General features: G+C 38.2%; 1 protein-coding gene across 2 annotated transcripts in view; it reads right to left on the bottom strand.

Moving 5' to 3' along the window:
• Window positions 1-918: 918 nt before the first annotated feature.
• Window positions 919-22,141, bottom strand: part of GXYLT1 (glucoside xylosyltransferase 1) — a 48,501-nt gene continuing 27,278 nt past the window's right edge. For both annotated transcript variants that reach the window (XM_065934607.1, XM_065934608.1), the window contains 4 exons: window positions 21,438-21,689; window positions 13,378-13,501; window positions 13,004-13,176; window positions 919-5,557 (listed from right to left, as the gene is read on the bottom strand). In XM_065934607.1, the coding sequence (XP_065790679.1) occupies window positions 5,396-5,557; window positions 13,004-13,176; window positions 13,378-13,501; window positions 21,438-21,689 (711 nt within the window). In that variant the 3' untranslated portion in view covers window positions 919-5,395. The remainder of the gene's footprint in view (window positions 5,558-13,003; window positions 13,177-13,377; window positions 13,502-21,437; window positions 21,690-22,141) is intronic.

Here is a 22,141-nt window from a genome sequence, read left to right as displayed (position 1 = left end):
AGCAAAATGCCTTCTTGCAGCTTTAGAATCATTACTACTCAAAATATTAACACATTTATGCAAATACTTGTGAAAAATGGAAACACCTTCCAGTTTCTGATTTCAGGAACAGGTGCAAACCACCATCTCCTTCACAGATCTTCTGTTACAACATCCATCAAAAGCCACTGACCCAGCTCTCAAATACTGACTATGACTATGATGCATGTGTGTTGAGTTTGAAACGGATGACACAGTCTACAGCAAAGCTACAAGACCTGAATTATTTTTGCATAACACCCCAACACTCCCTGAAGAAATTTTACACACAGGTTGAAAACAGCTATTTTCCATCATAGTTTAAGTCAACTTATATTTTAAATGGAAGATACACTGTTGCTTCTCTTTAGTTTTTACAAGGACTAACTATGATGTTGTATATTTGAACATGCTTACAAATTCAGACAGTATATGTAAACTACACATAATCAGAGGCTTCACATCAGTTAAGTTTGTATTAAAAAGTCTGACCAGACCTTCCAAATAGCATTCACAGCATTAGAAGTGAGAGAGATTTTCCTTTTTCTCTCCACATCTTTTCAAAGGCTCTCTTTTGTTTGAAAACTGGAGTTACAGAAAATTCTTAAAAAATAATCCCATTAGACATTTAGAATTATTGGTAGAAATGAGGTGAAAATAGGTATTTTTCATTTAGATGTAAGTTTGACATTGATTTGTAATCATTTTTAAATTGCTTAGTCCAATATCCTATTCCATGCTCTTCTCATAATTGCTAGATATCTAAATTAACATCATATTCATTTTTAGTTAAAAAAAAAAAATTCTTGCACCACAATTTACCCCTGCCTTAAGTTCATATAACTTAGCTTTAAAAATCTAGTTTCAGGTTCAATGAATCAAGAAACAACAAACATTAGGACAGTTAAGCCAGGCTTTAATAGGCAAAAACGGGTTGCTTTGGCAAAGTATAAAAGGATAACTGTTACAGTACTAATCATTATTTAATCTACTTTTATTAAATATTAGAAAGCAATAAGGCAATTGTTTTAAGACACTTGAAGTTACATTTAATAAACTGATAACTGGTCCTACATGGACACATTGTGCACCTACCTTTCCTGATACACTGTGCCCCTACTTTTCTTCTCTGTTTACTCTAAGAAATCAAAAAGTTAAAAATAAAAAATTAGCGGGCTTACTAAATCACTACTGATTAACACTAAGATGTTTATTCCTTACAATATAAACTTCTGAAAAAGAAGACACTGACTACCCTCTTTCAAGGTTTTTCCATTTAATGTACTCCTGTTGTCTCCTGTTCTCTTGAATCCCTTCCTAACACTCCACCTGGAAGTATGCCTACTGAGGAATCAATGGATGTGATGTGTGGTTTAAACTGCCACTCAAGGTAGGGCAGTGGTTCCCAAACCTGGACTCCCATCAATATCATCTGGGAAAACCAGACAAGATTCCTGGGCGCCCTTCAGATCTAATAAGGTTATCCCTTCCACCCTAACCTCCCATATGATCTATGTGGTCAGTCCTGCATAATCCAGTATCTGGGAGGACTAAAAGGATGTCAAAAAGGAAGATATTTGTCATTGTGTTTCCACAGGTCTTGGGTCACAAACTGGGATCCAATATATAGAAAGAAAAAAAAACTACAATGTAGAATCATAGCACTAAATGATCAGTGAGCAGAGTAACTGGGAAAAGACTTTACTATCAACAAATCAAACAAACAAATTCAACAGAGGTAGCCTGGCTGCCCCTTCCATGAAAGCCTGACCCCGCAGGGCCATGAACAGAGGAAGGCAAGCTGACCGCAGGACAGGCTAGGGGGTCGCAGCGTCAAAAGTGACTGTCCCCACACCACTTCCCTCCCTCTTGCCTTCTCCATTCCCCACTCTGAGCCACTCTTCTCTTACTCTGCCTCTGGCCATTCTCTTATTCCCTTCTCTTTCCTCACTTCTCTCACTTCCTCTCTTTTCCTTCTTCCTCTAATCATTCGTTTACATCATTCTTTTCTTCACTTTCTCTTCCTTAAAACTTCTTCCTTACACAAGCTAAGCAAATTCACACTGGAGATATAATTAATGCACGTCTGCAAACATTCAGTCTAAAACAGAATGATCTGTACAGGAGACAACAGCGCGGCACAGAACTTCAACGGCAAGGCTGGAGTGGCGTGAGACGAGCCACGCAGCTAACCCGTTCTCTCCCAGGGCTCACAGCCCCAAGACTGCTGGGTCTCATGGGGTGGGCAGGGCACAGTGATTGCTCGCAAGCTTACGGGACCGAGAAGGTGACTGGCATGCCCTGGCCCCTGATCAAGAAGAGAATGCAGATCCAGTTCAGTTTGGGTTTCTTTCCTTTATACCAATAACATTCGACTTGAGGCAAAATGAGAGCGCAGTGAAGCAGTAATACTGTTTCAGGCTCACAAGTATCCAGAGATAACCGGGTTACTGTATATACATTATGAACTACTCTTCACAGGGGGGAAAAACAAGGTATGCATTTTCTTAAAATATAAATCATAATATATATTTTCTCAAGGTTTTTTCCCCAAGGTTTTTTCCTCTAAGATGGCAACTTCATATAAATGAAGGTTGACTACATTATAAAGTCATTCCACTTTGGTAACACTGTAGCCCAGAGATAATTCTGAGGTCAGAATTTTTCTAAGACATAGACTCAAAGAATATATAATATAATTCAAATACACTGCATAGATATACTGTCTTAAGGAAAGAAATATAAAACATTCTGTAAGCTGCTCTAGAATTTAACCTCATTAATGCTGAGAAACTGTATTTCTTGAAACTTCTCAAGGGAAAAGTTTATCTAAAGATAAACTCAGAAAATTCATTTTAATATTGTTAAGGACTTCCTGTGATATCCTAAATTTTAGGTAAAAATAGTCCCTCAGTGGAGAGTTTTCACCATAACCCAATTTATGGTAAAATGCTAAAATTAGGTCAGGTCTGAATAAACCAAGTGAAGAACCTTCCAACTGACCCCACAACAGAGTGTGTGTGATGGTATAAATAAGGCACAACATGTGTGAGACCACAGCACACAGTCCAGTTAAACTATGACACACTCTACCCAGTCTCAATCATACTACAGCCCACGGGGCTAAGAGTTTGTTCAGTGGGAAAATTAAACCTAAGGAGCTTCCTAATAATATAAATTCATATCTTGGAAATAACCCCAAGTACTTCCACTAACATTCCAGAATCACATTTATAATCCACCAACTGTGCTGAGAATTGTGGTCCTAACTTCAGCCTTCAAGTTGGCAGAATGATTTCCAGTGGTTCCCAAACTAAATGACACCAAAATCATCTGAGGTGCTTATTAAAAATAGAATCATAAGGTGACTTATTTTTGCACTCTTATCATAAGGGAAATGTGCCTTCGATATTAACTGAAGCCAAAGGGGGTGTAATGTCATTGTGCTACCAAAGTGTTTATATAGGTGAAATAACATGATGACTGGCATTTTCTTTAAGATCCATCAGCAAAAGAAAAAGGGACAGATAACAGAAGTGGTAAACACGGACGTGTTCAATCTGGACGAGGAGTACCACTGTGCTGTTCTCTCCACTTCTGAGTAATGTGCAGACCCATCTGGATATGGCACACCAGGGTCATCTAAGGTGAAGCCCAGGCCATTCTCGTCAAGGTCTCCACAAGAGCCTAATGTGGCCAGGCAGCCAAGGGTCTCCTCTGGGGCCATGAAAAATGATCCTATCTGCTCCAAACTTCGAAATTCTAGGGATCCCATTTTTTATTTAGCAAATTCAATCTCAACACGTTCACGAGTCCTCATGTTCACCGGGGCATTCCCTAAATGCTCTGCCCCACGAGAGCCGGGCTCTTGTCAAATTCTGATTCGTCTTTCTCACACCTTCCTTTCTCAACCTGTCCTTGACTCAACGGCACAAGACAGAGGCCAGCTGTTCTCCCAACGCCCACAGAGGGCTCTGGGCCTTCATAAAGCCAGTCACCACTATTTCAGGTACTTCATAAACTACCATGGCAGCTTTCCTTCATGATTTTCTCTTCTCTATTTAAGTATTAAAATATCAAAAGGAGAAAAAGAAGTTAACCTCACAGTACTTGGTAAAGAGACATGTGCCCCAGCACAGCACACGCTAAGTACTCAGAATCTATAGTTATATCACTTAGAGGTCAAAAACACTAAGAAAAGTAATTTTTTCTTACTGTCAGGATAAAAAAAAAAAAATAGCTGTCTTAAGTGATATTCAAAAAAGGAGGACATGCACATTAACCAAATCAAAACTGTGTTTTCTACAGTCAGATGTGACAATCTTAAGCCAAATCATCCATGATAGTTTTCTAATGTACTTAAATTAAGGTTGTATATGTATATTTGCTTCTTCAAAGATATTTTGCAAAGCCATTTTGAGGTAGAAGGGAAAAGGTTTCAATGGACCACTTTTTCCTGCTCCACTGTTAACTGTAATCACTGCTCACAGAAGACGTAGCTTCTATATTTTGGTCCATCACATTTTCCACCATGACAGAAGTATACTTCTTAGGTTCTCACTTTATTATCTGCATATTTATTGCTTCCAGAATGCCCAGTAAAGCTGAAATTTTTCATTTAAAGTGATTAAAAAATTTTCCTAAAATACTTGCTTAATAATCTTAGACCTGACTTTTGGCAAGACAGTTAAGCACATACAAATGAAAATACTACATTTCACAAATACACACAAAGACTAAAATCCAAACTTTCACTGTTTTTCTTATGGAGCTCAATCTTAAATGTGCAGCTTACGTATAAACTAAAAACACTTTTAAACATGATTGTCACAAAAATATTTTAAACAGAGATGAAATGTATAAAGGCACACACAGATTGTCGATAGTGACATCAGTTCCATCACATTTCTTTAGAAACAGAACCTTTCCTGTTTCTGTAAACAACTTCTTTTTCTCACACATTTAAAGTGAGGTTAGTGCTGACATAAGATTATTGCTATACTCACAGTTTGAGTGTTTCCACTGTGTATGAGGTACATTTTCTCCATTGATACATCCTCACTGCCCTTACCTACTGGAGAGTTAAGAGTCAACCCAAGTCTGTAGGCTATAACCATTCAATAACATTTTTGTCAATACTGGAATGATACCAAATAACATTATAAAACATCAGAGATCAAAAATATCTTCTTGTTGAGGTCCAAGACTTCAACTTGTTCTTCATTACATGAAAATACAGCTCATTTGACTTCTTCAGGAAAGAAATTCTACTGAAGATGAATAATTCCTTCCTGAAAACTTCATCTAAGACTATTCCTTCACAATAGTCTCTGATATTTTGTTGTTTTAATTCATTTGATTTAGCAGTCACCAAGAATCACCTTTCTTTCGGCGGTCTGTCATAACGGTCTTGTATGCTTTTTGTCAGCTGTTTGATAAATATTTTGTAAATTTTTCCACAGTATGTATGCACTGTCTTTTGTAGTTCCAGTTCTAATGGTTTTAATAAGGAATGGATGTTGTCATCTTCAAAAGAACACTAGAGAAAGAAGATAAAAAGACAAAGATACATATAAAAATTTAACTATTCCCAATAACTTCTTCAATCAACTTTTTATCAACAGTCTCCACTTTAAAAAGTCTCATAGACGGCACGTGCCCAACAAATAATTTCAACGAATTAAATAGAAGACATCTCACAGGAGGAGGGAGGAGGCAGAGAATCCTGAGTCAAGGCAAGGACATGGTCAAGAGCAGAAAAGACCCAGAGATTCTCACAGCTGTGAGAAGACAAGCAACAGGTCTGAAGGTGGCTGAGAGAGACTAATAAATGCCAAAAATCACTCTGGTAACACTGGTGAAGCTGGACTGGGAAGGAGTGAGATGGAGAGAGCACAGTTCAGGGTTTCCCAAAGAACCTCAGCTGCACAAGGATAGATGTTTGAGAACGGCTAAACACCACGCACTCTTGAGCGAGATGCACAGGGACACGTGAGAAACTATTAAAACAGAAAATACACCTGTTGGATTGTTGTTTGGCCCACTAATTCCAAAATGTACTTTCAGAATCCTTTTTCGCTACAAAATGTATTAATATCTCAAGAAATATATTTTGGAAAACACTGTAGCAGTAGTAAGTGGAAAAAAAGCTGAGCTCTTAGTATTTTCGGCCATGTGTCTTTTTATTATTTGCAACTACAATTAGAAAGACTGATGGGGCTTGAAAATATCTTACAGGAAAGTTTAAAGTCAGTAAAAAATGGAAGACTCTAAAGGAAATTCAGAACCAGAAATCTAAGAGGACTGCAAATGACCTGAGGTTTACTACCCTGCCACAGAGGGAGAGGAAATGGCAGCACCACTTGAATCACAATTAGTGAGTCTGTAGGAAGCTGCAGCCCTCTATGGAGAACAGGCTGAACTTCAATGCTCATTCAGAACACTGCCGTGGTAGGGCTGCACAGAGATCCTAAACCCTGGTGCTCTAGTGCAAGAAACTAGGAGCGTTAATGCATGAAACCTTCCTTCTTGGGTAATTTTTCAAACCTAATCCCATACACTGAAGATAAACATCTTAAAGTATTAAAAAAAAAAAAGAAAAGGCAGGGGGGAGAAGAGGCTTAACTAGAAAGAAATGTAATGAAAATAATAACAGCCAGCACTCTGGGATCTGGAAGAAACTGCTGAAAGCTGGACTGGTTAAAAAGCAAGCACTTCCTACACATCAGGCATCAGGCTAAGAGCTTTATATGCAGTAATGCATTTAAACCTCACACCAACTTTATGAAACATGACAATTTACAATGAAGCAACTAAGGAAGGGAGAGAGAATTCTCCCAGTTACAAAGCTCTAAGTGCTCAAAGCACACAGCACTGCTAACCCAAAAAAGCAAATGCAACTGTGCCAAGTGGGTTTCAAAAACTCTGCTCAAAAGATGAAGCGCAGTTACCAGTGGTGAACTGCGGCGTGCTGTATACAGATGTGTCTACATTTGTCTGGGGCTAAAAGTAGCAGCCATGCTGAAGAAGGGAACCTTCATCAAGGTGTAACACCTGTAATGGAGTGACGGTCTGGTAACAGTTCATTGTACAAAAATGTACTAGGGCAACTGTGGCTGAGAGGCAAGTGATCCTGGGCAGACCAAACTGGTCTTTTTCCTACTCTACAACGACTAAAAATGAAAACGCTACAAAGGTGTTTAAATGTTAATTCCTGGGGAATACTTGAGATTCAGTTCATTTCCTTGTGATTTTAAATCCCAGTGTTTGTGGTTAAAAAAATTTTTTTCTTCACTGGGAAGATCTTTTGATGAATATTTTCCTGAAATAAAAACAGTGCCTCAAGGATTACAGCTCTTTTAGTCCACCATATATCACAAGAAGTTTGACCTTTAAAGAAGGTGAGAAATCACCAAATGCCCACCTGTATATACAGAGCCAGCAGTCGCCCTCCGCCAGGCACAGACTCCACAGTACCCAGGACTGCACGCACCTGGCATCCAGAAGCTCAGCTGCCCAGAGGCCACGGTGCCCTCTCCGACTGCAGGCCCCCTCCTCCCCCACTGCGTGCTACCCGACTCGTCCACACCTTTGGCTGCCTGGTACTCGTCCTTCCAACTCAGACCGATGCCAGCTCCTCCGAGAAGCTCTCCTGACACAGATAATCACTCCCTCTTCACTGGCACCGTACCCAGCACACAAACTTTTAGGAAGGTCATGTTTTATTTATAAGAATGTCAGCTGAAGGCAGAGAGCGAACAGTGAGGCTATGATGCCCACAATGAGATACTTCAAGGCATTTTCAAAAAACAGAACATGTTTTAGAAATACAAGTACAATGGCAGGCAGTTCAATCCTTCAGATGCCAAGTGCCAGTTACATACAAGATTGTGCAGGAGAGGATGTTGAGTCCCCTGAATCTCTGCAAATCTACTGCATCTGATGCAGATACAAGAAGGGTATGAGGTAAATCAATGTTAACACAGAAACACCACGAAATCTAATAATTCAAATGAAATACAGGAAGCAGAAAATACTTTACAGTGCAATAAAATGCTTTATTCCCACTGTGAATCTGCACTTTTTAATCTTAGTATTTGTATTCACTCAACAACTAATATTTAACAATTATGTATGGACTGTAAAGCCTGATTTGCTGGCAGACATAGCCATGCGTTCACATTTTACAAATGGTTCACATCCTATGGTTCACAACATTCAATGGCTATGACTAAGCTTCTCTCTGAAACTTGCATAAATACCTCTGTCTGAACAGTAATTCTTTTAAAAATTATACTTTCCATTGAATAATAGATAAGAGAAGATAAAAACACTAACCAAGCACCAAAAAGACTGATTAACTCCGTTAAGTTGAAAACTGGGTAGATACGGCTAATTAATACAAACCGAAAACAACCACTAGTCATTAATTACTTCAGGGTTTGAAACAGTTTTTAAAATAAGATTTATTTCTTAAAAATCGAGTGCAATTAATCAGCTTAAAACAAATACTCAGTTTTTTTTTAAAGTATATACTTAGATCAAAGAAAAGATCAAATAAAACTAGTAAGATTTAATTCCTTAATAATGGGTTTTTTTCCTTAATGCTCAGAGGCAACAAAGAAATCACATTTTTATAGGGGTGCATTTCTTTTCTACCCTGCAAAGTATCAGAACTCCAAAAGTACCTTTTGTTACTTTTACCACCTCTTGACAAGCCATAATAAAGCATTATTAAAATATGATACTGATTCTGAAGGCATACAAGGTCAGCTGCATGAAAATAAACATCAACACTAAATTTTATCATTCTTCAGTGAGTGTAGCTGTATCATGATAAACTGATTATTCAGAAACCCTCTCTCTCAGGCTTATAGGATTAAGAAACTTAGAAAAACACTAAAGCTGTAGCCTACAATGCCACCAGCACTTTCCCTACCACCAAGTGTGAGCAACACTCATTTCCAGGAGAAAACTTCAGCTGCAGATCATCACCTTACACAGCTCACATCGTCACCATGTCCAGCCCAATCCAGCCACTGCCTACTTGCACCCATCACCCCAGTCAAACAGGTCAACTCCTGACCTCCTCATGGGGTTTTCACCACCCTCAAGACCTTTTCTCAGGCAGCGTAGGTTCTGCCTGCTCACCTGGCAAACTCTTACCCATTCTTCAGGGTTCACTTCAAATGCCTCCTCACCAATGAGGCCTTCCCTGGCCCTTCGGGGCACAGCTGCTGCACTCTTTGACATCCTAATACAATCTGTGTCTCAGGAGATTCGTTCAGTATCTTTATTCTCATTCCTGTTAATGAGACCGTACTAGCAAATACTGAGATCAGTCATTAGCAAATACTTAAGAGTCTCGCCAATAGGGACATCAGATCTTTTGATCCCCACACTTAGACCAAACCAGCACTCCTGATACTGATACCTGTCTTCACATCCATAGATTAGACACAGTCCGGCAGCGCAGTGAACATACCCCCTGAAAGATGAATGGTCACTTATAGCTTCTCCCTAGGTATCGGTGAATTAGCTGCATGGATAGTGACTGATATACAGCTCATTAAGCAAAACCATAAATCCAATCCTTACTTGGCTTTGCCCCAAGTCTTGGTCCCCAACATACTCAGAGACCTGATTCATGCATCAATCTACAGGTACGTGAAGTATAATCATCTCCCCCTGTCAATCCACCTTAACTACATAAAAGTGGACTGTTAAGACCAAGGGGAAAAAGAGACAGAAACAGGTACCTGGGGTGACAGCGCCAGAGTAATTTTTTCCAAACTCAACATAAAGTTTGGTATTTAAAAAAGAAAACCTCATTTACAAAGGCAACAAAGAGAACTGAATAGACTTAAGATATGTTCAAAATCCACAGTATGAAGAGATCTAGTCAACATTCCTGAAAGACACAAATCTAAAGACAACCCTTGCTCCTAAGATGTCTCAACACCATCAAAATGTCAGCAGTCACTAAGTCGACATGTGACGATGACACACTCCCAACGAAAAAACAACTTTTTGTTAAATGCGTTGTTATCTGTGTAAAAATAAAAATACACTAAAAAAACACTTTTAGTGTTTTAGGAAAACACTAAAAGGACAGGGTGTGAACAGGGAACAGCCCTTCAGTTCAGTTCAGTTCACTCACTCAGTCGTGTCCGACTCTTTGGGACCCCATGAATCGCAGCACGCCAGGCCTCCCTCTCCAGCAGGTATTAAAATACAGCACAAAGACATCATAGTTAAAACAGTGTGTGTGAGTGCACAAATGGACAGACCAGTGGAGCAAAAGAGAAAACCCAGAAATCACAAATGGAACTTTAGTATATGATAAGTCAGTATCTCAAATCTTCAGGTTATAGATAATCTTTCAAATAAACATAATTGGGACAAGATGGTCACTTGGAAAAAGATCAAATCAGATCTATCCCTTACTCAAGAGTAAATTCCAAATTGAGCAGAAGACTAAACGTAGTAAGTGAAACAGTATATAGGTGAACCTTTCTGTAAGCTGAGTATAGGTAAGGAAAGACTTTCTAACTATGACTCTTTTTTAAAGGTTTTAAATTTGATTACACAAAAATTTTTAAAAAAACAAACAACTCTGAATGACAAAAAATGCCATAAACAAAGTCAAACTGGGAGGAAATATTTACACCAGATATAACAGAAAAAGAACTAATATCTTTAATACACAAAGAACTTGCAGCAAATGATGGGCAGGTGGGAAGTAAAGTAAGAAAGTCTCAAATGGTGATGACTATACCACTCTGTAAATATGCTAAAAACCACCAAATAATTTACACTATGAGTGAAAAGGATGGCATATGAAATATGTTAAAAATAAAGTCATTTTTAAAAATCAATAGAAGACTAAGTAAGAGATCTGAAAGGAAATTCACACCAAAAAGATGTAAAAACAGCTGTTAGATATATAAAAAGATGTTCATCTCACTCATATGAGAAAGTGAAATTTAAACTAAGATTCCATTTCTCACTTATTAGCATGGCAAAAAATTTTCAAGGTTGACAGTACACTCCTGTGCATAACAGGCTTCCTCATGAACTGTTGGCAGGAATGCAAATAATCCCTATGTAGGGAAAACAGGCAGTAACTTCCATTAAAATTATCCCATGTCCAGGAATTTACCCTAACTAATACGTTGCTTTTTCCTTCCTCCCTCCCTCCGTCACGTCTTTTCTTCTTTTCTCTCTCATTCTCTCCTTCCCCCTCTCTATTGGCCCGCCGTGCAGTTTGCAGAATCTTAGTGTCCCCAAACCAGAGATCTAACCAGAGCCCCAGCAATAAAAGCATGGAGCCCTAACCACTGGTCCACCAGGGAATTCTGCAGCATTATTATTCAAAACGTTGGAGAATACCAAAACGTTCAAACTTAAGAGATTAGTTGAATAAACTCTAGTACATGCACGAAGTGGAGTATCATACAGTTGCGTAAAAAACATATGAGGAAGATATTTATAAATGCCCAAACTTACAGAATATTATAAAACAAAAGCAAAGAACAAATAAAGATGAACAGTACCTTTCATGTAAGAAAAGGGGACTTACAAAATATACGTGTACCCTCTCATCTGTACAAGAAGGACAAACCAGAAAATGAAATTCGTGATGGGGCTGGGACTTGGGGTGGAAGGATGGGGAAGGAACAGTTTCTGAGTAAACCCTAATACAGCTTTGACTTTTTGAAGTATATTAATATTCCTCATATCAAACAGAACTTAGGACTTCCCTGGTGGTCCAGTGGTTTAGACTCTGCCTGCCAATGCAGGACACGGGTTCAATTCCTGGTCTTGGAAGATTTGACATGCCATGGGGCAACTAAGCCCAAGAGCCACAACTACTGAGGCCCCTGCTCTAGAGTCTGTGCTCTGCAACAAGAGAAGCTACTCTAAGGGGAAGCCTATGCACGGAAACTAGAGAGCTCCCACTCATTGCAACTGGAGTAAGCCCTTGTGCAGCAGCAAAGACCCAGCACAGCCAAAAAAGTAATCAATTAAGTCCTTAAAAATTAAATCAACAAAGAGGAGGGAAAAAAAACTTAAAACTGAAACCATATGGAAATACATGAATCCAACAGTATTGCAAATGAATAAATAATGACACTGACAGGAGGAGATAAAAACTAAGGCAAATACAGTACAGAACATGCACCCTCATCCAGGTGTGGGGAGGGCGGGAGAAGGACTGTAAACAAACTGAATGCTTACAGCCAGCTAGTTTTTCAAGGAGAGGAGTGGGGATAGTAGCACAAATGGAGCATTTCTGAAATTATTTTGAATGTTTTATAGCATTAAGCAAAAGAGGAAAAGTTCTAGTTTGCAGCCAGGATTCTAACTGGAAGAAAACAGAACCATGTAGAAGAGGAAAGGAAGGAGCCTGGGGGAGTGAAACTGGGCGCGCTGGTGCGGGCAGAGGACTCTATGTGTGTATGTGTTTGCATTTTTGTATTTCCCAGCTCTGCTACTGAAAGGGCTTGGAAGGGAAGACACCTTTGCAGCAATAAGCATCAGAGTTCCTTAGAGAGACAGCTAATTTCAGGGCAAGGGCAGGGAAGGCATAATAAGATAAGCCTGGGATATTTTGCTTGTACCTCCTCTTTGAGAAGGTACTCAAAATAACGATGGGGATGTGTCAAATAAGCACAAGAGATGGCCAAAAGGGGCACTCAATCGCTAAATTTGGCACAACTTCAGCACCAATATAAATAACATTGAACACTGCATTACAATTTGCTGAAAAGAACAGTATCAGTGAGTTCATACTGATAATGCATAGGTCAGTAAGTGGGCAAAAGGCAGTGTCCTTCCTTACAGCAGAAAGCCAAGTGCCAGAGCTGTATGGGAAGGGTGTGGTGGGGCTTATCACTGCTGAACTAGAGCAAAGGATATGCAAATCCTCTATAAAACAGGGAGCATGTTCACAAAAACACTTAAAAAAAAAAAAAGAGCTTACATTTCTCAGTGCTTCATAAATAGCTCTAAATGCTGGTTGCTTATCATCATGGTAAACACCTCTGTTCCCATGGAGAATAAAGATTCCTTCTTCTTCAGCTTCTTGGCAATTGCTTCCATATATGCAATGATCTGGTCGATAATTCCATTGGCAAGGAAAAACAAAAAGGCTTTCTACGCAAAGATAAAACAAAGAAGTAAACACATGCTAATTCCACAGAATTAACATTCTGCAAAGATTTTAAACTTAGTTTACTCTGTCTTAAACATAAAGACTGATAATATAAGCCAAAATCAAATAAATGCATTTTTTTCAATTTTGACTAAATACTATGTTTTTTTTTTACAAAGAATAAAAGAAATTTTAAAAATTACCTGGATTATGAAAAAATATGATATTCAACAGATCTTGATCACCCCATGTAATGTTCAGCTTGTATTTTTTAAGCAATGGCATCAGTATATCTCCCCATCGTAGTCGTGCGGTGGTCATATCATTCTGTGGGTAAATACATTAACAAATTTCTAAGACTTCCAGGTTAAAAATGCCAGCATAGTGACAGTTCCTTATTCTTCCCTTGGCAATGATTACAGAGCAACAGGAGATGTGTAAACTTTTTTGTTACAAAACAATGTGACCCTAACATAAACCTAAAAGTGAGGAAGAATGAACAGCTCAAGTGGAGAGAGAACAAAAGATACCTGAAGCTGTAGGGAGACATGATGAAACTAACAGAAGGAAAGGGAAAGAGAAAGGAGGTGGTTTCAGTGCTATGACTGTACCCTCATCCTAAAAAGCACACAGTTTTAGTACCTCTGTCATATATCTAGACACAGCACCTATGTCTCTGTAATACGCCGCTGAAGATTAAACATGTTAATATATAAATGAAAAGTACTAGGAGAAGTGGGGCTTCCCTGGTAGCTCAGACGGCAAAGAATCTGCCTGCAATGCAGGAGACCAGTTCAATCCCTGAGTCAGGAAGATCCCTGAAGAAGGGAGTGTCTCCCCACTCCGTTATTCTTGCTGGAGGATTTCATGGACAGAGGAGTTTTGCAACCTATAGTCTATGGGGTCGCAAAGAGCTGGACATGACTGAGCGACTAACACACACACAGGAGCAGTACTTGGCAGAGAGTTGCTTAGCTCTTATATTATCACCATGATCACCATGATTTTTAGACTGATCTGTTAATCCTTTATAATTGGCATTTCAAAGAGATCACTTGAAACTGATAAATAAAAAATAGATACTGAGTTTAATCAGATGCCTTTTCAGCCTCTATGGAATTACTCATAGCTCATTATTTTAAAACTCAGTCAGATACGTAAGGAAACAACAGAGTTGAAAGAGGCCTGGGGATCATTTGAATCTAGGGTGAAACGGGGTGGAGTTGAATACTAAGTCTTTTATACAAATTTGACTCTTGGAAACTCTCTAGGTTTAAACTAAGTACTTTTCAAACTATAGTTCGCAACATGCTGATGAGTGAATTTTTCATATCCTCTGAGAGATTTAAGTACAGAAATTGAGCGTAAAATTTAGAAACTTTTATAGCAATTTAACAGAGTAATTTTATGTCTATTTATTTTAACATTTTCCAAGTAACTTATTTACATTATTTTTTACAAAACCATTGGCTCATGACAGATTGCAAACAATGTTTAAAAAAGCACTGATCCTACTTCACTGATCCTATCTCCAGAGAGTCTGAAAACAATTGTTACAAGCTATTCAAGGATATATAGTAAACTCAGTGGAGGTATAAGCAATCTATCCTTTGAGAAGGAAAAGTAAGAATTCCTAGGGGAAAAAACTACATATTTAAACTAAATATAATCTACTATAGTAATTGTATTACCTTCTTTCTCAGGATGCAGTAAATACAGTGACTATACACAATGAGAAATCTCACACACACACACACACACAAAATCTGGAAAATGACTGAAACAAATTTTACTTAAGAAAATAGTAAGAAAACAATTTATTGAAAGGACAACTCTGCAATGAGTCATTGATCATGTTAACTAAATACTCTTAGGATCTGAAAAGGAAAATATGAGTTGATCAACAAGGACCAAGACCAGTAATGCATTCAATAGACAGTGCTGCTGGAATAACCCTTGTATCATGTCATGTTCAAGTCTTCACTAGATTTTAGTTATTTTAAAAAAAGAAGAAGAAAAACATACCTATTCTAAGAAACACATCTACTCAAAGAAGAAAAGATAAATAACAAGTCCAGGGCAGTTTTAGGGGGAAAGGGGGGGTGGGGGCATGGGGGGTGAAGAGGAATCTTTATAACACAAAGGAAAAGTCCTACCAGAAAAATATTGGACAAGAAGCAATAACACTAGTAGTACTTGTTGAGGATATAATGTAGAATATCCAACACCAAAAAAGCCATGAAAAATGAGTTTAATAAAGAGGCATTATATACAAAAAGAGTTCAAGTCAACAGAAACAGAAAAACAGCAAAGTAGAAGTCAAAGGAAATGGACACACAGCCATTCACAAAGGAGGAAACAAAAACGGCTAAAAATTATGAAAAGATTTTCACCCACATAGGTGGTGTAGTCAGGAAAGTAAAAATCAAAATACATGAGGTATTTTTCAGCCATCAGTTCAGTGTAGTTCAGTTGCTCAGTTATGTCCGACTCTTTGTGACCCCATGAATCGCAGCATGCCAGGTCTCCCTGTCCATCACCAACTCCGGGAGTTTACTCAAACTCATGCCCATTGAGTTGGTGATACCATCCAGCCATCTCATCCTCTGCCATCCCCTTCTCCTCCTGCCTTCAATCTGTCCCACCATCAGGGTCTTTTCAAATGAGTCAGCTCTTCACAATAGGTGGTCAAAGTATTGGAGTTTCAGCTTCAGCATCAGTCCTTCCATTGAACACCCAGGACTGATCTCCTCTAGGATGGATTGGTTGGATCTCCTTACAGTCCAAAGGACTCTCAAGAGTTTTCTCCAACAACACAGTTCAAAAGCATCAATTCTTTGGCGCTCAGCTTTCTTTATACTCCAACTCTCACATCCACGCATGACTACTGGAAAAGCCACAGCCTTGACTATACGGACCTTTGTTGACAAAGTAATGTCTCTACTTTTTAATATGCCGTCTAGGTTAGTCATAACTTCCCTTCCAAGGAGTAAGCGTCTTTTAATTTCATGGCTGCAGTCACCATCTGCAGTGATTTTGGAGCCCAAAAAAATAAAGTCAGGCACAGTTTCCACTGTTTCCCCATCTATTTCCCCTGAAGTGATGGGACTGGATGCCATGATTTGTTTTCTGAATGTTGAGATTTAAGACAACTTTTTCACTCTCCTCTATCACCTTCATCAAGAGGTTCTTTAGTTCTTCTTTGCTTTCTGCCATAAGGGTGGTGTCATCTGCATATCTGAGGTTATTGATATTTCTCCTGGCAATCTTGATTCCAGCTTGTGCTTCCTCCAGCCCAGCGTTTCTCATGATGTACTCTGCATGTAAGTTAAATAAGCAGGGTGACAATATACAGCCTTGACATACTCCTTTTCCTATTTGGAACCAGTTTGTTGTTCCATGTCCAGTTCTAACTGTTGCTTCCTGACCTGCATACAGGTTTCTCAAGAGACAGGTTAGGTGGTCTGGTATTCCCATCTCCTTCAGAATTTTCCACAGCTTATTGTGGATCCACACAGTCAAAGGCTTTCGCATAGTCAATAAAGCAGAAGTAGCCATATGACTCGGCGAAGGCAATGGCACCCTACTCCAGCACTCTTGCCTGGAAAATCCCATGGACGATGGAGCCTGGTAGGCTGCAATCCATGGGGTCACGAAGAGTCGGACACAAATGAGTGACTTCACTTTCACTTTTCACTTCCATGCATTGGAGAAGGAAATGGCAACCCACTCCAGTGTTCTTGCCTGGAGAATCCCAGGGACGGGGGAGCCTGGTGGGCTGCTGTCTGTGGGGTCGCACAGAGTCGGAAACGACTGAAGCGACTTAGCAGCAGCAGCAGCCATATAACTACATATTAATACTAGTACACACAATCAAATCAAATTATTCTTTCTCCACAATATCACACACATTAAATGTGACAGGCTATATGTACTGACATAAAAATCAACTATATATTTGCTAAGTGAAAAAAGCAAACTGAACCTGTATAAAAGGTCTCCACATGTTTATGGTAATGTACATGTATATCTGCTTCAAAATGCCTTTTTAAAAGGGCCTGAAGAATACAAAGCAAAGTACATAATGTCATTTGGGCAAAAGAATGAAACTGGGGATAGTGGAATGTAAAGTGGAAAAGTGTTTTTTTACTCAATGAATTGCCTGAATTTTTACAAGCATGATTTATTTTGTAATTTTTAAAAAAAGATGTAGCTCTAATATTCATTTCAGCGAATCTACCAAAAATGCACATGTATTATGCTAAGATAAATTAGTTTCATTTTTAGAATTATGTAAGCTTTTGAAAACAAACTCATTATTACCATCAGTCTATGTTATATGTAAAAATAAAATTAACAGATGACTATTCATATTATGCTCTGACAATGCTATAAACTGAGCACTCATCCGTTCTCAAAGATTGATTACTAATTTCTGAAAAGTTCTGCCCCTTTTGGTAAGATGTTCACTGACATTGTTTTCTTAAGCTGTATATGTAATACAATAAAAGCCTCCCATCACACACATATTTCAAATATGTAAAAACAATCATCACAACTACCTCACAGTAAGTATTCTATTTTTTTATACTTTTCAATAATTCATCAATGGCAAAAAAAAAAAATAATTCATTAATTGCCTGGTTTCTAAAACTTCTGTCTGTCCTCTGCCAGTAATTATCCGAGTTGTTACTTTATGCCAGACTCCATGCTAAATATTCTGAAAGCAAAGCTGTATAAAAGACATACCCTCCCCTCAGTACCTGGAGAAACAGGCCAAAATTAAACTTTACAAAATAATAAATGGCAGGACACAAACAAGGTACAGCAAACATACAAGAAAACAATTCTCAAGATGCCTATAGTCTTTGGTTTTTATCTAATAAATAGGAAAAGCTCAAGAAATATCCTAACAGGGATTCAACACTGCAGAAACAATCATAATACAAAGTAGTATCTTAGCCAGGGTTATATCAGTGTCTACCAAGCATTATGAGAAACAAAACAAAAAACTAAATTTATACTATTTTAAATTTTAAAATATTTAATTACAATACCTAAGGTTGGAACTGAATAATTATGAATGGTTGGAGCTGGCTACAGCAAAGCATATTAAGAATTTAAAACATGGTCACTGCCCTTTGGGTTGTCTTACAGCCTTTCATGTGATAATAACTATGGGATAACATTTGTGGACCTTTATGAAACAGTTTGAAAAGTTATTATAAGTAATTCAGTTATATCACTAGAGCTCTAAAATTTGACATCTGTGCCAGAAATTATATAAAGTCAGTAGGAAAAAAACAAGGCCATGTCTGCTAAAGATATGTTTGGAAATCAGGAAAAATAGAGAGATATAAAATGGAACAACAAAAAAAAAAATCAATAAATTTTGTCAAAACATATCAGCAATCATAAACAAAATATTTTAAAAACAGAGCAAATCTTTGTTCCCAATGGGCAAGAATAGAGTTGCCTGAAACAAAGGGATAGTATGTATGAAGTAAATTGCACCTACTAATTAATACACAATCATACACCTCGTATTTTTCTTCATTAAGTCATTAATACACAGACAAAAACAAGTTTGAAAGCTTGGAAATTTTTTCAATTCCCATATCTACATCTCTAGTTGGATTAGAACATAACAGACTAAAAGGAAAGGGGAGAAACTGTTCCACATACTTAAGAATGACATTCTAATAAGTAAAAGGCAAATAAAAAATAATTACAGATTTGAACTACATAGCTGTAATTTGAAATGTTCTTAAAAATCAAATAATGGTGTTACACTAAATTATCTCTAAGGTTCTTTGCAACACAACACTTCTCATAATTCTGAGCATTTCAAATGAAGGGTCCCTGAGCACTCACATCATTCCTTAGCACATAATCTCACAGCACCATCTTCTGGTATAATATTACTGTGCACAGTCTAACCATCAGAAGAGGAAGAAAATTCATGGCATGAGACCTGCCTTACTTAGTAAAACGTTATGGTAGACAAATTTTTAAAACTCAAAATATATTAGCAAATTGGGTAACTGAGGTTGACTGATGAGAGCACACGTTACATTGACTTCATTAATGCATTCATTTGTGGGAGACAAACTGAAGAGAAATCAAGATTTCAGAAAGGTACAGAAGATGGGAAAGCTAAAAAAACAAACAGGCCAACCCTATGTCTGCTAGATATACAGAAGATAAGAGTGATGGATATTAACTGCCTTAAGATTGAAATGTCCAGATGTGGGTGGTGACGGCTACAAGCAGTACAGTAGCCTGTTGGAAGGATACAAAGGGACAATAGATTTAAATCAGACATGAAGACAGAAATAAAAATAATGGTGTAAACTCTGGTCCACCACAGCCAATGGAAAAATCCTAAATATATATATGTGCAAATATGCATACATAGATATTCATATCATAAAAGATATAATATCCCTTAATGCTTAATTCAGCATTAACCAGATGTAAAGGGAGACAGTGAGCGTGCTTATTTAACTTCTATGCAGAGTACATCATGAGAAACGCTAGGCTGGAGGAAGCACAAGCTGGAATCAGATTGCCGGGAGAAATATCAGTAACCTCAGATATGCAGATGACACCACCCTTATGGCAGAAAGTGAAGAGGAACTAAAAAGCCTCTTGATGAAAGTGAAAGAGGAGAGTGAAAAAGATGGCTTAAAGTTCAACATTCAGAAAACTAAGATCATAGCATCTGGTCCCATCACTTCATGGGAAATATATGGGGAAACAGTGGAAACTGTCAGACTTTATTTTTTTGGGCTCCAAAATCACTGCAGATGGTGACGGCAGCCATGAAATTAAGACGCTTACTCCTTGGAAGGGAAGTTATGACCAACCTAGATAGCATATTAAAAAGCAGAGACATTACTTTGCCAACAAAGGTCTGTCTGGTCAAGGCTATGGTTTTTTCAGTAGTCATGTATGGATGTGACAGTTGGACTATAAAGAAAGCTGAGTGCCAAAGAATTGATGCTTTTGAACTGTGGTGTTGGAGAAGACTCTTGAGAGTCCATTGGACTTCAAGGAGATCCAACCAGTCCATCCTAAAGGAAATCAGTCCTGGGTGTTCATTGGAAGGACTGATGTTGAAGCTGAAACTCCAATACTTTGGCCACCTGATGTGAACAGCTGACTCACTGGTAAAGACCCTGATGCTGGGAGGGATTGGGGACAGGAGGAGAAGGGGATGACAGAGGATGAGATGGCTGGATGGCATTACCGACTCGATGGACATGAATTTGGGTAAAGTCCGGGAGTTGGTGACGGACAGGGAAGCCTGGCGTGCTGCGATTCATGGGTTCGCAAAGAGTCGGACATGACTGAGCAACTGAACTGAACTGAACTGAAAGTGCTTGATTTCTGTCATGCCCTATATTAAGCACTTTGAATGGGTCTCTTAAAAAGACAACCTACATGAGTCCATTTATTATCTCTATTTTTCAGCTGAGAGAATTGACATTTGAAAATTAACTAGCTGGCTAGCAGTTGTGGTGAACAGGCGACAAAGTTAAACATAAGGCCAAATCACTTGACTCCAATGGCCCCAGACTACAGTGACTTAAGGATTCATCAGCATGAACCTGATAAACAGTACAATGTGTTCAGAATGCACAGTCAGAGAATTCTATAAGCCGGACTTTTCTGATCCCAAAATTTGAGACAAGGAACATGTAGGGATTTTTTAAAAAGTCACTATAATTTCCAATAGCACCAAAACAGCCAACATTTCCTATGTGTTAAGCCTCTGTTCTAACTAATTTATTCCTCACAAAAATGCCATGACATACATACTGTTATCTATCATACCACTTCACAGATGAGGAAATCAAAGCCTGGAGATGTTCAAAACTTACCCAAGGTCTCAGCGTTTGAACCAAGCTAACATGACAGTCTTAACTCTTAACCACAATCTGCGCTCCTCCAGGACATATCACACTTTAGAGTCAAGTATTATGAGGCTGCACAATTACAAAATGATAACTCTTGTCTGGAATACCGATCTAGGAATGTTCATGCTTGCTGCTTGATACTTGACTGTAATGCCATCTGCTTTGACCTAGTGTAATGCTCGAATAAACAGAATACTAAGAACACACTTGCTTCAATTATTCTAGGTAAGTAGAAAAAATTCTGAATAGGTCAATCTAGCTTTTAATAAAACAAAACTAAACTGGAAACCAAACAATTTGGAGGGAAAAGAGAGGAATGCTAACCTGAACCAGTGACTTACCTTGAAATACTTCCTTCTCATCCTGGTCATGTTCATCAGCATAACTCCCGAGTTCACTCCAGTTTTTCCGTAGTATGGATGTCTGGCAAAGCGATTGTACCAGCCTATTCGAGGCTCTTCATGTTCTGGTGCCATTGCAGCAATTTGTGTGGAATTAAACTTCTTTAGCAAAGACCAAATATCATCAACGGGCCGTAAAAAAAGGATATCAGTGTCGACATACAATAGTGAGTCAACTTCTTTCAGGATTAACTGTGGGGATAGATATTTGAATCAGTAACTCTATTTCATTATAAAACACCAAAGAGGCTTTCACTATTTTTTTAAAAAATACTTAAGAGATAAACTACTTGACATTAATTTTTTAAATTAATTTTTCCCAAGTCTGTCATTTTTACAACAGCATATATTGATATTCTGCTAATCTTTTTATTAACTTTTAAAAAAGAAAAGCTATAAAAACACATCCGAATAAAAACTCTCAATACTAAAAACTGGAAGAAAATAGTAAAAGCAGTATCCTCAAAGACTAGGGAGGAAATGTTTTCCATAATGGAAAATAACATTACCTTTGGTGAAATGACATAGCAAATCTTAATTTCCTGAGATAAATACAGAAACTAGCCAATACAAATGAAGATCTGAACTTGTCCCCTCTGCCGTAACACTAATAGCTGGTACCTTTACCTCATTCTGGCCTCAGC

This window comes from Muntiacus reevesi, chromosome 4 (assembly GCF_963930625.1).
Source record: "Muntiacus reevesi chromosome 4, mMunRee1.1, whole genome shotgun sequence".
Lineage (NCBI taxonomy): Eukaryota > Metazoa > Chordata > Mammalia > Artiodactyla > Cervidae > Muntiacus > Muntiacus reevesi.
The sequence above is the reverse complement of the archived record's forward strand: the minus strand, read 5'-3'. Positions and strand labels throughout refer to the sequence as shown.